The sequence below is a fragment of the Rhinoraja longicauda genome, chromosome 6 (assembly GCF_053455715.1).
Source record: "Rhinoraja longicauda isolate Sanriku21f chromosome 6, sRhiLon1.1, whole genome shotgun sequence".
Lineage (NCBI taxonomy): Eukaryota > Metazoa > Chordata > Chondrichthyes > Rajiformes > Arhynchobatidae > Rhinoraja > Rhinoraja longicauda.
The window spans coordinates 76,079,744-76,103,585 of record NC_135958.1 but is presented as its reverse complement, the minus strand read 5'-3'; the positions used below and the strand labels follow the sequence as shown (position 1 = coordinate 76,103,585).

General features: G+C 43.6%; 1 protein-coding gene across 2 annotated transcripts; it reads right to left on the bottom strand.

The window, feature by feature from the left end:
* Positions 1 to 8,236: 8,236 nt before the first annotated feature.
* On the bottom strand, positions 8,237 to 22,066 carry LOC144594610 (BTB/POZ domain-containing protein 17-like). Of its 2 annotated transcripts, none has more exons than XM_078401369.1 (3): positions 22,003 to 22,066; positions 16,789 to 17,071; positions 8,237 to 12,607 (listed from the first exon to the last, which is right to left on the bottom strand). In XM_078401369.1, the coding sequence occupies exons 2-3, from the start codon at positions 16,959 to 16,961 to the stop codon at positions 11,527 to 11,529; spliced, it is 1,254 nt and encodes a 417-aa protein (XP_078257495.1). In that variant the 5' UTR covers positions 16,962 to 17,071; positions 22,003 to 22,066; the 3' UTR covers positions 8,237 to 11,526. The 2 variants fall into 2 exon arrangements, with proteins under 2 accessions (XP_078257495.1, XP_078257494.1); XM_078401368.1 differs by having other exon boundaries at positions 21,883 to 22,008.
* Between the last annotated feature and the right edge of the window lie 1,776 nt (positions 22,067 to 23,842).

Below are 23,842 nucleotides of genomic sequence, written 5' to 3'. Positions count from 1 at the left end.
CCAAGCCGCACCGGGATGTAAAGTCCAGCGGCCAAGCCGCAGCGGGCGATGTTAGGCCCCGCAGCCGAGCCGCACCCCGCGCCGTGAGGAAGAGAAAAGTTCCCCCCCACCCCCACCCACCCACACCACCACCCCCTCCCACACATACACAACCAAAAAAATATATATAAAAACCATCCCAACACCGACACACAACAAAAAAAAGACGGACAGACTGCTAGTCAGCCGCTGCCGTTAGGCGCCGCCACACTGTGTCTAAGTATTCGTGTAGTTATGCATATGTCTTTTAGAACTGTGTAAAAGTATTCATGGACAATAGTCCCAAGTGCACAATAAAAGCCTTTTCCATTTAAACCCTGGTCTTCAAATCTGGTCTGGTTGAATTTTTCTGCACTATAAACGCTCCTGCATCTAAGTCCAGTGTCTAGAACCGTAGGGGGTGAGTGGGTCGAACCACTCACGGGGAACCAGTGTGCGAGGCCTGGTCGAGGGACCGGAGCAAGGCACAGCGACCTTAGGTCGGGCGAAAGCTCGGCGCAGAAACCCCTTACAAGAGGGTCTACCATTTTACAAGGGTCAACAACCAGAGGACATATAATGAAGATGTGGCAAAAGAGACAAGGAGAAAAAGTTGTACAATGATTTAATGGAAACTGAAGGCATTGTCCAGAGGAATGGTGTAATGGCAGAATCAATTGTGATGTTCATAAAAATGTACCTTAATTGCTCTTGCTTGTTGCCTACAGTGAGCCAAACATCTTGATGTTTTCTGTAATCCGTTCTTCAGAAAAGAGCTCTGGGAAGCACATAAATTGAACATCTAATTGAACACAGCAAAATAATACAAAGTGCCGGAGTAACTCAGCAGGTCTGGCAGCATCTCTGCAGATACATGGATCGGCAATGATTTGGGTCAAGACTCTTTAGACGTAGTAACCAGCATCTGCATTTCTTTGTTTCTATAGCAAAATAATGCCTGAAAGCCTTTGTTTTTTTAGTTAGAAACCATTTGGGAGCGAAAGTCTTGTCAACAATGGAGCTTTGCAAGCAAGTGGTTATTCCCAATGTAACATTCATCAATGATGTTGCCTTTGTAATTCTGTTTTGAAACCATTCAATTTATCGTAAAATTATATCTTATATAAAGTCCGGGAAAGAGAAAGCATTCAGGAAACCAAAACTGCTAAATTAGTTGTTTTGCTCTGAGTCCTGGGGAAGAATCATTGAAACCTAATTGCTTAATTATTTGAATGGAAATTATTCACCAATTGACAAGTTATAGGAAAGAAGTGATGGCCTTCAGTTTGCAGAGGATAAGCTTTTGCAGACCTGAAAAGTGCAGCCGTGCAGAAAGATTGGATAAGCCAGGGTAGTTTCCTTTGCCTGACCTGCTGAGTCGCTCCAGTACTTTGTGTTTAACTGAAGATTCCAATTAGCATATCTGGATCTGGTCTCTTAATTTGAGGAAGGACATTATTTCTATTGAGGGTGTGCAGCGTAGGGTCACCAGGTTAATTCCCAGGATGGTGGGACTGACGTATGATGAAAGAATGTGTCGACTGCGATTGTATTCGCTGGAATTTAAAAGGATGAGATAAAATTCTTAGAGGGTTGGACAGGGTAGATGCAGAAAAAATGTTCCCGATGTTGGGGGAGTCCAAAACCAGGGGTCACTGTTTAAGAATAAGAATAAGGGGTAGGCCATTTACGACTGAGATGAGGAAAAACTTTTCACCCAGAGAGTTGTGAATTTGTGGAATTCTCTGCCACAGAAGGCAGTGGAGGCCAATTCACTGGATGTTTTCAAGCGAGAGTTAGATTTAGCTCTTTGCCCTAAGGGAATCAAGGGATATGGGGAAAAAGCCGGAACGGGGTACTGATTTTGGATGATCAGCCATGATCATATTGAATGGCAGTGCTGGCTTGAAGGGCCGAATGGCCTACTCCTGCACCTATTTTCTATATTTCTCTGAGGTGGCGGAGAAGCTTGTGTGTGCCTAAGATCCTGAGAGCTAAACTGTCTGGAGCTATGGTCCTGGCACCGGTCAGATGAAGAGGGAGGTTCCGAACAAAGTGCAGCCTAAGAAGAATACCTCAACAAAGAAACACATGGTATGGTGGCTGAGCGACAGGTGAAGCACCACAGTGGCTGAGAAAGGGGAAGAAGGCTGCAGCAAGGAGAAACTCCCAATCATCCATGCCATTTTAACTGGGTCTGTGTCAGGAATGTGCGGTGGCTGTCCATGCTCCAGTCTCCCCACACTGAAAAGTAGCGTGCACAGGCATCCACCGAAAGGACACTTTTTTGATGGCACTGGGCCTCTACTCGCTGGAATTTAAAAGGATGAGTGGGGACCTCATTGAAACTTACCGAAAAGTGAAAGGCCTGGATAGAGTGGAGAGGATGTTTCCACTAGTGGGAGAGTCTAGGACCAGAGGTTATGCCTCAGAATTAAAGGACATTCCTTTAGGAAGATGAAGAGGAACTTCTTTAGTCAGAAGGTGGTGAATCTGTGGAATTCATTGCCACAGCAGGCTGTGGACTCCAAGTCAACGGATATTTTTAAGGCCGAGATAGATAGATTCTTGATTAGTACAGGTGTCAGGGGCTATGGGTAGAAGGCAGGAGAATGGGGTTAGGAGAGAGATAGATCAGCCATGATTGGTGGAGTAGACATGATGGGCCGAATGGCCTAATTCTGCTCCGATCTCTTATGACATTGCAATAAATTCTGCCGCTCCAGGATTGGCCTGCCTCTTTAGCCATCTCAAGATCCACAAAAAGGACCCTCCAGGAGAACAATCATACATGACAGTGATATCTGACGGCAATACATCCAATACTGTTGCTTTATTCCAGAACTTGCAGAGCATTATCTGAGAAATAGTAGCGGAGTTCCTACCTACATTCATCTTGCACCATTGTCTTAACCAACATTTCTCAAGCAACATTAATAAAACAAATGTATTGATCCTTGTTTTACCATGTTTTGCTATGTGCAATTTCACAGCCTTCTTAATAGAGTATTTGATTAGCTATAAAGAATTTGGGACCACCAGAGGTCATGAATATAAAATTACTCATACTTTATTTTATCTTGATATCAGGATTGCAGATTTTAAACTACAGTTGCTAAATATTGTTATTAAATGCCTCTGCAATCAGAGTGAAACATTGCATTTCATTGAAACTCCATCAGTATTCTGCTTTTGAGTATTATGATTTATGAGCTGCATCGTGCCAAAACAACAGGATAAGCCTGTTACTTGCCCAAGGCCATTGGACTCCCTGAGTGTTAGCATAATCTGGGTGAGGGGAGTCAGTGAATGCTGGTGTGGGACTCTTTACACGGAGGAGGGTAAGGCGCAGGTGGGGGAGGGTGGATGAGCCAAGGTAAAAGAGGAAGATTTAAAGAGGAGGCATGTTTATCTTTGGAATAAAACAGCTGAAGTTTTTCATGTATTAGAATTTCTATAATCATGACCAGAGTCTGTTCCAAAGCACTTCGCAAATAAAGTACTTTATATGCATTAATGTCAATTTCCATGGAGCAGAATCACTCCAGTTATAGAAGTGTGAAAACACACACCTCCAGATTCAGGGACAGTTTCTTTGCAGCTGTTATCAGGCAACTGAATCATCCACCACAAGTAGAGAGCTGACCTGAACTATCTACCACATTGGAGGCCCTCGGCCTATCTTTGATCGGACTTTGTTGGCTTTACCTTACACTAAACGTTATTCCCTTATCATGTATACACTATAAATGGCTCGATTGTAATCATGTATTGTTTCTCCGCTGATAGACACAAAAAGCTGGAGTAACTGCGGGTCAGACAGCATCTCTGGAGAAAAGGAATAGGTGACGTTTTGGGTTGAGTCTTCAGTCTTTCCGCTGACTGGTTAGCACACAACTAAAACTTTTTCCTGTACTTCGGTACACATGACAATAAACTGAACTGAAACAAGTAATGATGTACCTGCTCCTCGTGGCTACACAAAAATCCAAAGAAGGGTCTTGATCCGAAACGTCACCCATTCCTTCTCTCCAGAGATGCTGCCTGACCCGCTGAGTTACTCCAGCATTTTGTGTCTACCTTCATAGTGGTATTCACACCGGCTTTTAAGCAAAACACCCTTGCCTCTGGGGTGATATTGTTTGAGGGGGGTCCCAACCAGACTTTGCCCTTCAATGTCCAGCAACAGAGCCTTGGTGTTAGCTGCACCAAGCTACAGTGTGTCCCTCACATACTCCTGCAGTCTCTCACTAAGTGGTTGGAAAGATTTGCATTTCTACAGCACCTTTTACAGTACTTTTAGAACATTTCAAGCTGTTTTACAACAATTGAATGTTGTGTAATGTTGAAACAATGGAAGCCAATTTGTACATTGTATGCTCCTACAAGCAGTAGTGCTGTTTTAAATATATTTGTTCACAGGATATCACCATCAATACTTCCATTGTAGCCCATTCTTAAATGTCATTAATGTCCTTTGGGAAGGAAAATTGCTGATATATGTGTCATTAATCAAAGTTCACGTGCGTTTGATTGCTATGCAATTAATCTCTTCATTATTAGTAATTATTAACAAAATATGGTCATTTTATTCCAAGAATTTCCTTTAAGTTGGCTCTGATTTTCTTTTATCTAGCGACCTCATTAGTAAATCCATGTTGGGAAATGACCATCTTGATCTGAAACAAGACTGGCACTGTTCTCTCAGAGAAAAATAGCTTTTAGTGATACACAATTGAAAGTTTTTGTATAAGCCAGGTAAACTTCTGCCTGCACTACTGTTAAAACACAAGGTGTTGGAGTAACTCAATGGATCAGACAGCATCCATGGAGGAGGCCATGGATAATGATTGTTTGGGTTGGGACCCTAATGTTATACCCAAGATTTCAGCACCTGCAGATCCTTGTGTCTCCTGCACTGCTGTTACATTGGAAATCAGGCCAACCACCACTCTCTGAAACCTTATCCCCAGAAGTATGTAGGCTGACTCAGATTATTTATGGCACACATGACACTTGATTGCTCATTACTACATTCAATGCAAGCAGCAACAAATACCCACTGGCAAAATGGGGAACTTTTTTTTAGTAAAGATGGACACAAAATGCTACACACTGCACCTATCCATTTTCTCCATTACCTGACCCGCTGAGTTACTCCAGCATTTTGTGTTTATCTTTGGAATAAACCAGCATCTGCAGTTCCTTTTAATACATTAACCATTTTTTAGTAATGCATATAATTTATGTAGTATATGGACATAACTGATTGTTGTTCTCCTCCAAGCCAACATGTATTTAACCTCAAACATTAATTCTGTTCCTCTTTCCACAGATGCTGCCTGACCAGCTGAGTGTTTCAAGCATTTTCCAGCGGTTGATTCCAGCAAGTTTCATGGTATTTTGGGGCTTATCTTGCACTGCTGTGTTTGGACAGCGTTTGTGGGCATCTGTATTGATCAGGCTGAAGATAATCAATACATCTGTTGACTTAGCCAACATTCTTATGTTTGGTCCGCCAAGGCCTGCTGGATTTCACCATTGCTAACCATTTTAACTCTCTTTCCCACTCCAATACTGATCTTGTAGAAACAAGGAACTAAAGATGCTGGTTAATACACAAAAGGACACAAAGTACTGAAGTAACTCAACAGGTCAGGCAGCATATTCGGAGAACATGGATAGGTGACGTTTTAGATCAAGACCCATGTCTATCCATGTTCTCCAGAGATGTTGCCTAACCTGCTGAGTTAGTCCAGCAACTTGTGCCAATTTTTTTTACAGGAAGTGCTCACAAGCTGAACGAAAGGTTGTTCTCTAGAAGTGGAAACTTCATTTCCAGACATTGCCAGTAGGTGGCGGGAGATGCTGAAATTTCCAGCAATCCAACTTTCTTACTGATAGATGGTGTTCAGCATTGCCATGTGTGCTGATGTTTCAGATGGATTTGTATATACCCGCACAAGGTCACCAATGTAATGTTCCTGGCAACAACGATACCTCTCTATTTAAAGCACAGATTTAACAACCTAGCGTAGAAGCTTAACTAGTCAAGCATCGACCAAGCAACCTTTTTGCTGAACTCTGTCCACCAAGGCCTGCTGGATCTCCCAGTTGCTAATCTGATCCCGATCCCGTACCAATCTTTCTGATTGCCAGGGATGTAGGAAAATAACTGCAGATGCTGGTACAAATCGAAGGTATCACAAAAGGCTGGAGTAACTCAGCAGGTCAGCCAGCATCTCGGGAGAGAAGGAATAGGTGACGTTTCAGGTTGAGTCCCTTCAGACTGATGTCAGGGGAGGGGGCGGGACAAAGAAAGGTTGTAGTTGGAGTCAGGAAGACAGTCCCACAGCACAATGTCATTCCCTTGCACTCACTAATGGCTGAAAGAATGTTGGTTTTATTGTGAACCATTAAGGATTGGTTTCTGTGGTCTGGACACTTTGACCGGCAATGCCTGATCATTATAAAAAAGAATGTCGATACAAGAAGGAGCCTGTTAGTGCTATTTTGGAAAGAGCACTATGAATCTACATTACCTTTTTTGAGCATTCCAAAACATAGAAACATAGAAAATAGGTGCAGGAGTAGGCCATTCTGCCCTTCGAGCCTCAACTACCTTCTGTGGCAGAGAATTCCACAGATTCACCACTCTCTGTGTGAAAAAAAACGTTCTCATCTCGGTCCTAAAAGACTTCCCCCTTTTCCTTAAACTATGACCCCTTGTTCTGGACTTCCCCAACATCGGGAACAATCTTCCTGCATCTAGCCTGTCCAACCCCTTAAGAATTTTGTAAGTTTCTATAAGATCCCCCCTCAATCTTCTAAATTCCAGCGAGTACAAGCCGAGTCTATCCAGTCTTTCTTCATATGAAAGTCCTGCCATCCCAGGAATCAATCTGGTGAACCTTCTCTGTACTCCCTCTATGGCAAGAATGTCTTTCCTCAGATTAGGAGACCAAAACTGTACGCAATACTCCAGGTGTGGTCTCACCAATGCCCTGTACAACTGCAGCAGAACCTCCCTGCTCCTATACTCAAATCCCCTCGCTATGAATGCCAACATACCATTCGCTTTCTTCACTGCCTGCTGCACCTGCATGCCTACTTTCAATGACTGGTGTACCACGACACCCAGGTCTCGTTGCATCTCCCCTTCTCCTAATCGGCCACCATTCAGATAATAGTCTGCTTTCCTGTACTTGCCACCAAAGTGGATAACCTCACATTTATCTACATTATACTGCATCTGCCATACATTTGCCCACTCACCTAACCTATCCAAGTCACGTTGCAGCCTCCTAGCATCCTCCTCACAGCTAACACTGCCCCCCAGCTTCGTGTCATCCGCAAACTTGGAGATGTTGCATTCAATTCCCTCGTCCAAATCATTAATATATATTGTAAATAGCTGGGGTCCCAGCACTGAGCCTTGCGGTACCCCACTAGTCACTGCCTGCCATTCTGAAAAGGACCCGTTTATTCCTACTCTTTGCTTCCTGTCTGCCAGCCAGTTCTCTATCCGCATCAATACTGAACCCACAATACCGTGTGCTTTAAGTATTCAATGGGTCAGGAAATGGAAAAACAGAATTAGGGAGATTGTTAATGTCACTTTAACACTTTAAAAAAAGGAATATTTCTAGTTAAAGTAAAACACAAAGTGCTTAAGTATTCAATGGGTCAGGCAGCGTCTCTCGTGGACATGGATAGGGGATGTTTCTGGTCAGGACCCTTCTTCAGACTGATTGTAGTTGGAGAGAACAGCAGGAAAAGAGGTGAGGCTGGGACAAAGCATGGCAAGTGATAGGTGAATACAGGTGAGGGGGGGTTGATTGGCAGATGGGTAGACTAAAGGGCCAGTCCCACAGGTGATTTTAAGGCGACTGCCGGCGACTAGGCTGTCGCCGAACGTTCACTGGGGTGTCACGGGCATGATCGTGAGGAGTCTTCAATGAATCGTAGCGGATCTCGGCGCGTCGGGGAAAAAATTTCCAGATACAAATTTCTCGGCGACAGCTGGTTTGTCACCAGGTATCGTAGCTTATTGCAGGCGCTGTCGCATGCTGTCCCCAGGTTTGCTAGGTTGTCGCAGATGCATTTAGAAGCATGTAATATTAAATTAAGAAAAGGCATTTGAAGATACCAGAAGATAGTTTTGTTTAACCAATTTATTTACCATTAGAACATTTGACAGGTAGATTGGAGGCCACAGTTTGATGGTCAAGTAAGCGTGGGAATTTCGCGATGTTTCCGAAGACGTTGTCGTGGTCATTGTCGTAGGGTAAAAGAAAATTTCGGCGATCTGCTACGACTTTGACAGTCGCCGGCAGTCGCCTTAAAAATCGCATAACTTGGACAGGCCCTTAAGGCTAGTGACGAAAAGGGGATAAAAGTGCGTCAAAGAAAAAGAGGAGTGATATATAAAGGCAGAGGAATAGTTATTGGTGGAAGGGTTTGGGATAGTACGAAAAATGGTTGTCTAGTGGGTCAGGGACAGGAAAGAGGGGAGAAAATGTCAGGGGGGTTCAAATGCACAAGTATTGCCATATTGACCTTCCTGTCCAAGGCCTTCTCCATTAACAGAATGAGGCCACATGCCAACTGGAGGAACAACACCTATCTGTCCCCATCATATTTTTATATACTTTTGTTCTTAGAATTAATTGCAATTTTTAGCCATTAGTTTTGACTAAGATCATCTGCAATATTAATTGATTCCATCATCGAGTGCTCACTTTTATCACAAGGCAAACAAAGGTCAGCATAGTGGCGCAGTAGGTTTGTTTCTGACCTCTGTTTCAATGTGCGTTAGGAGTTTGCACCTTCTCCCTGGGTTTTCCCATGTTTGCTCTGGTTTCTGCCCGCACCGTAATGGCGTGCTGGTAAGTCCAGTAGTTTCATTGACAACTGTAATCTATTCCTTGTGTATATGGGCGGAGGTGGGGGTGGGGTTATTGTGCATATGAGAGAGAATAGGTGATGAGGGAAATAATAGTTTTTATATATTGAACTTATTTTTTTTCTTTGTTATGGTGCCTACTGAGTACTATGTTTTCATATCTGTTGTGCTGCTGCAAGTAAGAATTTCATTGTTTCATTTCAGGACAGATGACAATAAAACTCTCTTGACTCTCTTAATTGGGATAATGGGATTGATGTGATTACTCTGAGAGTCATCATATATTCAATGGGTCAAACAGGCTCATTGAGATCATAGTAAAAATGAAATAGTAAGCAGCGATTGATTATATAATGTTGTGCTTTAAGACAAGGGCCACAAGCAGAAATATATAGCACAGCATTTCATACATTTCACAATGTCTTGATGCTGTCTTGACCAAGCAGAAAATAAAGAACAGTCTTGCCTCCAGCAATATCATTACCACCTTACCTGCATGAGCAGAGAAAGTGATTTAATTTAAACAACATTGCATTGCAGATTCAGCACATTTTAATTTTTGTAATGAATTCATGCTTGGGCACCATCATTGTTGGATCAATGCGATAACAAATAAGTAAGTTATTGGTAAAATACCAAAAAAAAAGTATAAGAACGTTCAAACATGTGAGACGTGTGTTTGACAATTTATTGCTCACTTCTGTTTCCTTTCTTAGGACAGATATACTATACTTCAGCTTGATTCTTGGATTTCAGTAACAATCTTAAATTCGGTATGTGCTGGTTACTTACACAACTCTATTTAATGATTTTCATTTACATCTATGGTAAAGCTGTCTCTTTCTGTTCACTCTACTTGGGTTTGGCTTGATTGTATTCATGAACAGTATTATGTGATTTGATTGGACAGCATACCAACAAACTTCACAGTACACCAGTCCATGTGCAAATTATAAGCCTAAAGCTATTTTGATCTAACTCTTACAGCTCTACAAGTGTTCAGATTTTATATTGACAGCGGCGAAACTTTGAACAAATGTTTTTACTAGATCAGACTCTCAGACTTTCAAGGTTTCAAGATCAGTTTATTGTCACTTGTACCAATTAAGGTACAGTGAAATTTGAGATACCACTTTAAGATGTAAGCTGTAATTTTGGAGAGCATTGTATTCCACTCCATTGCAATGGAGGACCCGGCGTGGGCGGACCGCCATGAGGGAGGTGGGGGGGGAGATCAATTATGGATGGCTGTAAATGGTGTAAGTAAAGGTTAATTTGGTATACAACTTCAAGAAATACCAAGATTAAAGCATAGTCACATACTAGCCTAAGGAAACCTTGAGGAAAGGTCTCCAGGAAAGCTTCTCCATGCAAAAAGTGATTCACTTTTGAGGTTGTTGTCTAGTGTAGCGTGGACATTAATTTCAAAACCATTCATGAAGTAGACAACAATATTAACAGGTCAATTGTCTCTACTTCATGGCCAAACAAGCGGCAGGGGCTATTATGGCTCCCTGCACATGTAAAGGTGTGGCTGTTTCAATTCTCACTGCTTCGACATTCTCTGATTTGCATTTGGTCCATTGGTGTGGATCATGGAGGAGCTTCTTTTTAAAAAATGATGATGAAGGATGCATGGTTATTGTACATGCAAGGGTCTGTCTCATCAATCCCAAGTGAATCAAGACAAAAACACACAGTTTGGTCCAAATAATATTTAGTGTATTAAAACTGTTTTTGCTTATATTTAGAGCTGCAGATGCTGAAATCTTGAGCAAAGCACAAAGTGCTGGAGTAACTCAGTGGGACAGGCAGCATCTGTGGAGGATATGGATAGGTGACTTTTTGGGTCGAGTCTGAACAAGTCCCGAAACGTCGCCTACCCATTTCCTTCACAGATGCTGTCTGATACATTGAGCTACTCCAGCACTTTGTGTTTTGCTAATACCTAAGACGGATGTTAAAATGGTTGACAGCATGAACCTCCTACATAGGGGCACTTATTATTTGATATTTTCTTAATGATGATGTTTCAGTTTGTAAATGTTATTCTGGTTTTATTGCCATTAAACAAAAAAAGTGAGTATTAGGTTGTATTTTGGGAATGTTACATCACCAATTTATTCTCAAAATTTGCAGGCACTGTACATTTCACGAAGGAAATACTTGGCCAATGAAAGGACCCTTGAGAGGGTAGGAAAATGATCACTATACACAAAAGGCCACAAATGACCTTTGATTTTTAATCACACAATAATAAGTGGAATAGATTGTAAATATTTTATTTTACATTTCTCGGAGGGTCCATCAACTTTTCAAATCATCTTTGTTGGTGTGGTCTACTTTCAACTATCTGCAACCATTCATGTGTTAGAAATGTGTTAACAGACTTGCTGAAGGGTACAGGTAGACTGGTTTATACATTGCTATAAATGGACAGATCAAGTGTGGATTTTTGGAATGTCAGCTATGGATGAGGGACAGAACGTTATAATAAAAGGCATCTATCAGGCAGTTAGGGTTTCCCATTTTCTACATGCACTAGACTTTATTTACGGTGACTGTTTTTGGATGAACCTCTTCCTCCGAAACCAATCATTTAATCATTTTATCACTTTAATCAACGGCAGGTAAATGGGTTTAATGATAATGTGAAGGTGAAGAGAATTGTCAATCAAGTACTCTGAGGAACGTTTCTGGAGATCAGCTTGAAAGAGGAAGTCGCCGGTTTCCTGGGTGCTTTGGTGGAAATTATACACGTGCTTCACATAGGACCTTCCATCTTGCTTCACTTTCACCAAGATAGTCTTCTGAAAGCTGATTCCTGCAAAGCTGATGCTGTTGGTAGCTGGGTTGATTATTATCCTTGGCCTACCATCTTCTGGGCTGTGGGCCTGGACTGCTCCATAACCAGGTGAAGAGTAAGAGGGCCTGAAGTTGACGGGCAGCCACCTTGGTGAGAAGAGAGCGTTCCATGTCACCCTCTTGCTGGCATCAAAGTTACTGGGCGTCAGCTGTGTTTGGAAGCTGTTGCTACGATCATCTCGAGCAGGGTTATTGATCACCCATTGGGATCCCCAGGAACTTGACAGATAATTCCTTGGTATAAAGAGGCTACAATTGACATCAAAATATTTGGCAAACACCAGTGGTGTGGTGGAGTGAAACTGGAAAGCAAGGAAAAGTAAGTCGTGGACGGAACTATAATGTTCATTGAAGATGGGGGATTGCTTCTGCAAATGGAACAAGTGCTGGGGGCTGATCATGGCGTAACGGATTGACTTGAGAACGGTGTCTGTGACCGTAGCATTGGGGTGGTTCTTCTTTATCCATTCTTCGATTGCATAATAAATCTCCAGTTCATTTTCCACAATCAGATCGGAGCGTTGGAGCAGGGCAATCATCAGGTCAGCGCTAATTGTTTGCCACTCTGGGCTGTGAATGACACTGGACATATTCCAAGCCAGAAACCGCTTGCATCTTTCCTGTAGTTCTTCGTTACCTATCCTGACTGAGTAATGATACCACCCGACCACATGGCCTTGTGGAAAAGCAGTGGCAAGGTGTTGACTCATGTATTCAATGATGCCATGCTGCAAGGCTGCAATATGGTACTTGCTGGCTAACTTGTGCAGTGGGACAACTTGATTCAAAAGGATGGTGATTTCACCACTGTACAAGTATCTGGTAAAACAAGACAGAAGCCTCCTGTTACACGCGTATTATTTTACTTATTAATATTAAACTATTTCCACAACTAGATGGCAGAGAATATATGGAATGAGCTGCCAGAGGAGGTAGTTGAGGTAGATATTATAACAGCATTAAAAAGATACTTGGATAGGTACATAAATAGGAAAGGGATATGGGCCAAACATGGAAAATGGGACTAGCTTAGATGGGGCATCTTGGTCTGCATGGAATGACAGGCCAGAGGGCCTGTTCCATGCCGTATGACTCTGATCCTAACTAAAATTCAGTGAACAAATCTGAGAACCATACTATTTGGACGGCACTGTGCATGAACAGTTATTTCAGTTCATTAGTGTCCCTGAGACACACAAGACATCTGGAATAGACATCTGGAAAGTCACGGGCTTCACGATATAGGCTTGGAAAATTCCTATTTTTAAATTATGTTTGTCCTTGATTGAAATTCGCTTGCGTAGGCTGCAGGAACATGGTGCTACCCTGGCAAGTGTTCTTTCTCTTTATAGGTCCAATTTGCCCATCCCTAAATCCTACAGTTTTATCTATGCATTTAATCAATGAATATTTATTTGCAAAATGTAATGCTTCCATTTACAGTGGTTACAATGCTGCTTGCCTTGTTGTCTTGTCAAACCTGGGTTAATTGATGGAATTTGTAAGCAAAATACAATGAATAACCAAGCCAAATCACTGATTCTTATGGAACATCATTTTCCTTACAATAAAGAAGTACGCCATTCGACCCTTTAAGTCCATGCCAGCACTCAGAACAATCCCATTAATCCCATGTAGAAACAAAGAACTGCAGATGCAGGTTTATACAAAAGTACACAAAGTCCTGGAGTAACTCGGCGCCTCGGGCAGCATCTCTGTCAAATATGGATAGGTGACGTTTCGAATCGGGAGTCTGAAGAAGGATCCGAACCTCAATTGCCACCGATCCATGCTCTCCTGAGATGCTGCCTGACCCACTGAGTTACTCCAGCACATTGTGTCCATCAATCCCATTCCAGAATTATTTCCCTGTAATCTATTCTCCTTGGCATGCCCTTCAACTCCACCCTGGTTCTCATTCCACACTCCTGCCCTGGGAATCATTTTCAATAGCGAATGAACCTAATAACCAACAAGGCTCTGAGAAATGGGAGGAGCAGAAGGAATGCACACAATTAGAGGGAGACATTGGAGACTGCAGATGCAGAAATCAGGAGCAAAAAGTAAACTGCGGATATTAGACTTTGTCTGTGGAATTAGTGCGTGACAATTCTGCATTCTGTTCTCCTCCTTTGCTCTATCTATTGTACTTGGGTGTGGCTAGATTGTATTGACGTGTAGTATTATTTATTCTAATTGGATATCATGCAAAACAAAGCCTTTCACTGTATCTCGGTGAACGTGATAATAATAAACTTAAACGTAAACCTAAACCTAAAGATGCTGCCTGACCTGCAGAGTATTTCCAGCACATTCTGTTTTTATTTCAGATTTCGTACCTGTTATCTTTTTTTGCTTTTCCTTTCATGACATGATTAATAGTGTGCATTCAGGTGAGGAGTGTGCATATTCTCCTTGCCTCCTTGCCTGCTGTGTATGCTACCTAGTTGGCCAGTGAGTGCCTGAACGTTAAAGATGCTCTGCTGAAATTTTAGGCCTTTACGCTTTGTTATGCTTTTCGATTCAGCTGGTAGAGCTGCTGCCTCACAATATCAGATACCGGTTTGATCCTGACCATGGGGGCTGTCTGAGGGAGTTTGCATGTTCTCCCTGTGACTATGTGGGTCTCCTCTGGACACTCCAGTTTCCTCCCACATCCCAAAGGCATGTGGGTTTGTAGGTTAATTGGCCTCTGTATTGAGTTTGCACATTTTCCCTGCGATCACGTGGGTTTCTTCCGGGTGCTCTGGTTTCCTCCTGTTGTGATATTGCTGGGACTACTTTGTGTATCCAAGAACTACTTTGTATGGCAGTGTATATAAGTGATGGGTGTGATTAGGCGGTCACTCTGGATGCAGGTGGCCACGGAATAAACAGCCTGGAGTTGAGCTCCAGCAATGTAACCTTTTTATACACGTGTACTTGTGGTCCGTCCAGAGTCACAACAAAGGTACAACAGGTACCGGACCACGAAGTACAACATGGTGGCAGCGGCTTGGTGTTTCGCCTAGGGAGGGAATGAAGCATGCCCGAGCAGAAAAGGTTAAAAAGAAGAAAACAAAGAAGAAAAAAAAGCCCTGAAGGGAAACAAAACAAAAGAAAAGTTTCCAGCTCGGTACGGGACGTTTGGAGTGCATCCCGACAGGGCCAGTGTGAGTTGGTATAGTTACCTGCTCAGTAGTCGGCGCCGAGTTGCCGACGTGACGCTGCAAGCTGCTAAGGGCGGTGCGTGTAGGCCCACGTCGCGCCCCAGCACCTGTGTAGGCCCGAGATTAGAAGCCTGCGACTGCTTCGCGGGGGAGAGACAGGGAGACCCGACACACATGGAGATGTGCGGTGACCGGGGAAGACCGACACCCATGGAGGTGTGCGGCGACCGGGAGAGCCCCGGAGGAGACCGACACCCACGGAGGTGTGCAGCGACCGGGAGAGCCCCTGGGGACACCCACGGAGGTGTGCGGCGACCGGGAGACCCGACACCCACGGAGGTGTGCGGCGACCGGGGGAGGCTGACACCCACGGAGGTGTGCGGCGACCGGGGGAGGCTGACACTCACGGAGGTGTGCGGTGACCGGGAGAGCCCTGGAGGAGACCGACACCCACGGAGGTGTGCGGCAACCGGGAGAGTCCCGGAGGAGACCGACACCTACGGAGGTGTGCGGCGACCGGAGGGGGTCGGCGACCGGAGGGACCGACCACCCGCGGAGGTGCAGCGGCCGGTAAGGCCGAGGCACTGCGTACTTACCCAGGCGCGTCGACCGTAGAGTCGGGACGGCCCTGGGCCCGAGGCAGCGGCAGCGCATTCGAATTTGAGCGGCAGCTGCCGGGAGCACCTGTGGGCGGAGCCGGGGTGCACCTGTGGGCGGGGCCAGCGGCAGCGCGTTCGAAAAGTTGAACGGCAGCTGCCGGGGAGCACTTGTGGGCGGGGCCAGCGCACCGCGATTACAGCAGTGCCAGCCCAGCAGTGGGAGCCCAGCAGTGCCAGCCCAGCAGTGGGAGCCCAGCAGTGGGAGCCCAGAAGTGCCAGCCCAGCAGTGGGAGCCCAGCAGTGCCAGCCCAGCAGTGGGAGTCCAGCAGTGGGAGCCCAGCAGTGCCAACCCAGCAGTGCCAGCCCAGCAGTGGGAGGCCAGCAATGGCAGGCAAATCATGGTGGTGGAGCATCTAGAGCCTACACTACGTTTGATCTACACAGCACGTCTTCTTGAGGGGAAGATATGGAACAAAATGAATATTTTGTGTTTAATGACCTGTGTAGTGATATGTGTAGTGAAAGCTTAATGTATTATATTTGATGCTTTTGTATAAATGTATATATCTGTGGAGTGACCACACGGAGTGAGTGACCACCCGGAGATGAGTGAAATTCCGCAGAGGAGTGACCACCATGATGGCGAAAAAAGCAATTGTGTTTAGTTGTGCTATTGGTTTTGTTTGCAAATAGCAATGGTGTTTTGGTTTTGTTTGTTAAATATATTTTAGCCCTCGAATGGTAAAGAAAACAATTTTATATAAGACAAGGGGGATGTTGTAATATATAAGACAAGGGGGATGTTGTGATATTGCTGGGACTACTTTGTGTATCCAAGAACTACTTTGTATGGCTGTGTATATAAGTGATGGGTGTGATTAGGCGGTCACTCTGGATGCAGGTGGCCACGGAATAAACAGCCTGGAGTTGAGCTCCAGCAATGTAACCTTTTACACACGTGTACTTGTGGTCTTTCCAGGGTCACTAAAGGTACAACAGGTACCGGACCACGAAGTACAACACCTCCCACATCCCAAATATGTGCAGGTTTGTAGGATAATTGACCTCTGTAAGAATTACCCCTAGTCTGTGGGGAGTGGATGAGAAAGTGGGATAACATCGAACTAATTTGAATGGATATGATCGATGGTTGATGTGCTGTATTTCTAAAGTAAACTGAACTAAATCCATTTAACATCTAATTATGGTTATATTGAAGTATAAAGTCAAAGGATACCTGCGCTGCATTTACCTGAGTAAATTTTTAAAAATGACAGCACATTCAGCTGTTTCATGCAGAACAAGAGTGGTGATACTTTGATTCAGCAAGAGATCCTCAAAAACATCACTCTGAAGGACTAGAAGAAGGTGGTGAGCGTGGAAGACTTTAACTTCATCCGAGTTCCCCGTGTAGACTTTCAGCATGATGTCACTTGAGTTGGAATTGTGTAAGAGCCCCTGAAGGAGATCAATAAGGACTGAAGAATGGTTGATCGTTGCAATCGCGTTGTCATTGTTTTGATCTATTTTCTGAGCTATGTCGAAAAAGACAACAGAATAAACATAAATCCTTTAAAAAAGTTTATCCACTATTACAAGAAGGTACAAGGAACTGGTTTATACACAAAAGACACAAAGGGCAGGAGTAACTCAGCGGGTCAGGCAGCATCTCTGGATAGGTAATGTTTCAGGTTGGGATCCTTCTTCATACTTAAGTCTCAAGTTGGACACAAGTCTGAAGTCAGATCCCGACCCGAAACATTGCCTATCCATATTCTCCAGAGATGCTACCTGACCCGCTGAGTTACTCCTGCACTTTCTTTCATTTATATACTGCATTGCCTTTTACAGCCTATTCAGGATATCTCAAAGCACCTTATAACTAAAGAAGTTCCCTTAAAGCAAAACTAATGTTGGCTTGCAATGTCAGCCCCAAGCAGGTCTTCAAATTTCTTCTGAAGGAACAGGAACAGGTATGTGCAAGGTCAGTCAGAGCTTGCACCAGTTGTGTGGTTGGACATGAGGTTTGTGGTCCATTTGGGTGAACAAAGGCATGGCACGGTGGCGCTGGGGTAGAGTTGCTGCCTTACAACGCGGGTTTGATCCTGACTATGCGTGCTGTCTGTACAGAGTTTGTACGTTCTTCCAGTGACCACGTGGGTTTTCTGCGAGTAGCTGGGTTTTACTCCCGCAATGGAGGAGGCCCAAAACAGAAAGATCGAAATGGCCCTAATGCGGGCAAATGAGATTAGTATAGATGGGTAAAGAAAACATCGTGGACAAGAGAACAACAACAACATTAGAATATTTCATACACTTTTGACCTTTATGTATGTCAATCGCTTTAAGGTCAATTCAAATGTAATGGCAGAAAACCCATTCCCTTGCACTGTTTTTTTGCATCCTTTGGCAGGTTGAATTTTAAGACAGCTCTCAGAAGATGCATTTAATAGCATGACTGTTGATCTGTGGGAAAGCAGCAATTAGAGAATCTCACCCGAAGGCAGTCGCTTGCAAAGGGAAATAGATATTTAATTGATAAAATAGTAGCCAGGGGAAAGAGCAGAAGAACAAGGACTAATTGACCAGTTCTGTCAAAGAGTCTGCTGAGAGAAGATGTGGCGTCTTTGAGATTCCACAACTAGTCTGAAGAAGGGTCCCGACCCGAAACATCACCTATCCACGTCCTCCAAAGATGCAGCCTGACCCGCTGAATTACACCAGCACTTTGTGTCTTTTTTTGGCATGTCTTCTTGTTTTCCATTTCACAAATCCTGCATTCTTTTGTCTTCAACTTGAAATGTTAACTCAGTTTCTCTTCCCACATGCGTGTGCTGACCTGGTGGGTAGTTCCAGCAATTTTATTGGTAATAACTTTAGTAGTGGTTGGTCACAGGTGAGAATGAATTAATTGTCACCTGTTTCACACAGTCTCTTGCCCAGAGTAGGGGGATCGAGAATCAGAGGACATAGGTTTAAGGTGAGGGGTGGAAGTTAATAGGCACCTGAGGGGTAATCCTTTTACACAAAGGGTGGTAGGTGTATGGAACGAGCTGTCAGAGGAGATAGTTGAAGCAGGTACTATCGCAATGTTTAAGAAACATTTAGACTGGTTTGGAGGGATATGGGTCAAATGCAAGCAGGTGGGACTAGTGTAGATGGGACATGTTGGTTGGTGCGGGCAAGTTGGGCCAAAGGGCTTGTTTCCAAGTTGTAAGACTCTATTAATCTGGTGAGCAAAACACAAAGTGTGGGATAGTGGTAGAAATAAGTACGCACTGGTATGGGCGTTGGGCACAGGAAAGAGAGAGGGGGAAGGGTAGGCGTTACTTAAAATTGGAGAATTCAATTTTCGTACTGTTTAGTTTTATTCTAGAGATAGAGCATGGAAAGTGGCCCTTCGGCCCACCGATCCAGGCTGAACAGCGATCCCCGTACAGTAATGCTATCCTACATGCTAGGGACAATTTACGAATTTTACCAAAACCAATCAATCTATAAACCTGTACATCTTTGGAATGGCGGGAGCAAACCGAAGCACTTGGAAAAAACCCATACGGTCACGGGGAGAACGTACAAACTCTGTACAGACGGCACCCGTAGTCAGGATCACACCTGGGTCTCTGGTGCTGTAAGGCAGAAGCTACGCCACCGTGCTGCCCCTTGTTCTATTCGACACACCAAGGGCAATTTACAGAAGCCAACTAACCTGCAAATCTGCATGCCTTTGGAATGTGGGAGGAAACCGGAGCATCCGGAGAAAACCCACGTGGTCATAGAGAGAACATAAACTCCGTTTTTACAGGATCGAACCCGAGTCTCTGGCGGTGTAAGGCAGCAACACTACCACTGTGCCGCCCATAATGATGGGGTGGGGGGGGAGGTTGAACAAAGAGAGAGGGGGATATTACTTAAAATTGGAGATTTCAATGTTCATACTGCTCGGCTCAGGAAAGTGTTTTAAATTACATGAATCTGATGCTTGGGAATTTGAACAGTTAATCTTTGCTGCTCCTGTCGGTATTGGCAAGATGTTTAACTTTTGGACTACTTCTATGAGCTTGCCTCATTTGTACTGGTCCTGTCACATTGAAGGTTAAATCAGAGATGTTAACTCATTTGAATATCTAAAGACATCCAAAAGCCCCCCCCCCATTTGTCTTGAGTGGGTTCACGCTCATTTGCACTGGAAACTGAGTACACATCAGACCACTTTTAGCTGAGAAGTTTCATTTACATAAAACGCACCTCTTGCAATCTTTTCAAAATAAATATTTGAACAACAAAATCTATTTAACTTCATAAGGTTTTGCAGAACTAACTTTCAAGTGGTTGACTTTTTTCTTTGCTGCACACCATTTAGTTGGTCATTTGGTAGAATGACAACTGGCAGAATGCTCTTTCTCCCGTTCTCAGAGCAGAAAACAAAGGAGCATGATTCGGCCATATGGCCCCCTTGAGTCTTCTTCACCGTTCAATAAGATCATGGCTGATCCTGTGCCCAGATTCCTGCCTGATCCCCATATGTCATGGTTCCCTTCGAGCCCAAAACCCATTTATCACAGATGTCACTGTATTTAATGAACAAACCTCTGCAACTTGCTGGAGTAGAAAATCGCAAAGATTGCAACCCTCTAAGTGAAAAAAAATGCTTCTTTTCTCTGTCCTTAGAGGCGGCCTGATTTCTTATCATGAACACCATTATCTATGATTTATTCACAAAATGCTGGAGTAACTCAGCAGGTCAGGCAGCGTCTCAGGAGAGAAGGAATGGGCGACGTTTCGGGTCGAGACCCTTCTTCAGACTGATGTCACAAAATGCTGGAGTAACCTGCTGAGTTACTCCAGCATTTTGTGAATAAATACCTTCGATTTGTACCAGCATCTGCAGTTATTTTCTTACACCATTATCTATGAACACCATTCAATGGATTCATGTATTTTTTTATTATCACGTGAGCTAAGGTACAGTTAAATATATTTCTTGCAGTCACCTCAGCAAGACCATCCCCATACATGAGCACAATCCCCTGGTCAGTACCTTTCAAATGTGTAGGAAGGATCTGCAGATACCGGTTTAAATCGAAGATAGACACAAAATGCTGGAGTAACTTAGTGGGACAGGCATCATCTCTGGAGAGAAGGAATGGGTGACGTTTCGGGTCGAGACTTTTGTTCAGACATGCCATTTAGTCTCTCTTCATACTTTGCTACTGAAATGAACCACTTAACTGTATCAAATTTCATCCACCAAATGTCTGCCCATTCATCCTGTCTATGCTTTCTCGTGATCTATTACCCTCCTCCTCACTATTCACCACAGCTCCATACAGTGAGCCACACAAGCAAATGTAAAGATTTTTGTGCTGCACATCAAAGTCTGTTATTAGTATATCGATAAAGACAGGAGTCCCAAGAATGACCCTGGGAATCTCCGGACTCCACCATTCTCTACTCTGATAATTAGTTTCCACCTGAGGACAATTTCCTGTATAGTTACGTTTTCAGATACAGCCTGGAAACAGGCCCTTCGGCCCACTCAGTCCATGCCGACCAACGGTCACCCGATAGTTCTACGCATTAGGGACAATTTACAGAAGCTAATTAATCGACAAACCTGCACATCTTTGGAATGTGGGGGGAAACCGGAGCACCTGGAGAAAACCCACGCGGTCATAGGGAGAAGGTACAAACTCCACACTGACAGTTCCCATAGTCAGGATTGAACCCGAGTCTCTGGCGCTGTAAAGCAGCAAATCTACCGCTGTGCCATTGTGCCGTCTATTTATGCTGCTAACAACCATTTAAACCACATTTTGCTGTCCAGCAATTTGTGTGGAAATTTTATGACTGTTACTATATCAAAATATTCTACACATTGTTACTAATTTGTAACTGAAAGTTCTGATCTTGTAGTATTAGAGTTGAAAAAGTTCAATGAGATATGAAGAACATTTTAAAACTTTAAACCGAATGGAATTAAAACATTTCCAATTCATCATTATTGATAATAATGTAAATGCACAATGTTCTTGACTGAATTATTCTAAATTCGACTGGTATTTAATCCACTGACGCTATTTTGAAAATAGAGAAAAAATAGTGTATAAAAATGTAAGCAATCCACTTCGTAAATGTTTTCATAATTATAATCTTTTCACATGACAAGGAAAACAACATTTCTGCGGTTCATCAAAACAACAAAATATTATTTTCGCCCCATCTTCCCAATGTAACATAGGTTGAAGGCTGCCTCCACAACAAGGCTTGACGTACAGTATTTCACAAAGCAATGAAAGATAGATCCATACAAAGCCGGAGTAACCTCGAAACCTCTTCCCCCTACCTCCTTCAGCGATGGCACTTAATAAAATCAAAGTAACAAAGGGAAGAAGACATCTCATTTCGCTCGGACTTCTCCTGAAGAACATTGTCTCGATGGCGCCCGTGCTGCGTGAAAACTCACTCAGAATACATCTGTATCACTGGACACTTATGTAGGACACGGCTCCTTTTCAGCTGCCCCTCACCGAAAAGCCTCCTTTTATTGGTGGATTCTGGACTTTGCTGCCATGGAAACTGGTTCGAATCTGATTTCTGTTCATCGCTCTGCTATGTTGGATGAATCTGCACAAAGGAATGCGGATGAAGGTCAAAAAGATGTGACTACATTTTAAAAATTCAGCAGGCGATAATATTCTTTGTCTTGTAACTTCGGTAGTGGATTAGATAAGTCAAGGCAGTTCAAAGAAAAAGGCAGGTTATACAGGGCGTTGAAGTGTCAAGGTAATTTTTTATATATTTAAACAGAAAAAGTCAACTAAAATAAGAACTTTCATTTGCGAAATACATTGAGTGAAGTTAACCATCTGAAGGTTCTTTGCCGAAACGTCGTTGGAAAACTTGACAAAGAACAAGGGTCATGTGCTTTTAGAGGGGTAATTAGGACAAAGACAAAGTCCATTCTTGCACTCATATGCACTTGTCCTCATTAGGGTTAATATATAATCAATGGGATGAGGGGTGAGAGTTATTCTGATCAACTGTGCGCATTCATGCTGAAACTTGCACAGAGTTATTAAGGCAAGGTACCGAAAGAGGTGCCTTTTAAGGAATGCCTTAAAGTTCGAGGAAAAGGTGGTGCGGTTTAAAGTCATAGAGGCCGATCAAGATGCCCCAATTAAAGTTAGTCTCATTTGCCCGTGTTTGCCCTATATTTCTCTAAACCTTTCCTATCCATGCAGGTTACATGAAAATAATCTGACATTAGAAATTTCCAAGCACTTGTCCAAGTGTATTTTAAATGCTGTTATAGTATCAGCCTCAACTACCTCCTCTGGCAGCTCGTACCATTTACCCACCACCCTCTGAGTTTATTTTAGTTTAGTTTAGAGACCGCGCCGACCAGCTATCCCTGCACATTAACGCTATCCTACACACACTAGGGACAATTTACAATTTTACCAAGCCAATTAAACTACAAATCTGTACGTCTTTGGAATGTGTTAGGAACCCGGAGCTCCCAGGGAAAACCTGCACAGGTCACGGGGAGAACGTACAAACTCCGTACAGACAGCATCCGTGGTCAGGATCGAACCCCAGTCCCTGGCACTGTAAGGCAGCAAATCTACCGCTGCACCACCGTGCCACCTAATGAAAACAATTCCCCTCAGATTTCCATAAAATCTTGCCCCTCTCACCTTAAACTTCTGTCCACTGGTTCTTGATTCCCCTACCCTGGGTAAAGAATCCTCAGTGCATTCATCCTATCTATTTAGGGGACACATTTATAGATTTGTGGCCTTTGGCAGCTGATAGCACGGCGATTATATTGGATAGAGTGGATGTGGAGAGGATATTTCCACTAGTCTAGGACTAGAAGGTATCACAAAATGCTGGAGTAACTCAGCAGGTCAGGCAGCATCTAGGAGAGAGGGAAAAGGTGACTTTTCGGGTCGAGACCCTTCTTCAGACTTCAGTTGCTCCAGCATTTTGTGATACCTTCGATTTGTACCAGCATCTGCAGTTATTTTCCTACACAGTCTAGGACTAGAGGTCATAGCCTCAGAATTAAAGGACGTTCTTTTAGGAAGGAGATGAGGAGGAATTTCTTTAGTCAGAGGGTGGTGAAACTGTGGAACTCTTTGCCATAGAAAACTGTGGAGGCCGTCAGTGGATATATTTAAGGCAGAGATAGATAGATTCTTGATTAGTACGGATGTCAGAGGTTATAGGGAAAAGGCAGGAGAATTGGGTTAAGAGGGAGAGATAGATCAGCCATGATTGAATGGCGAAGTAGACGATGG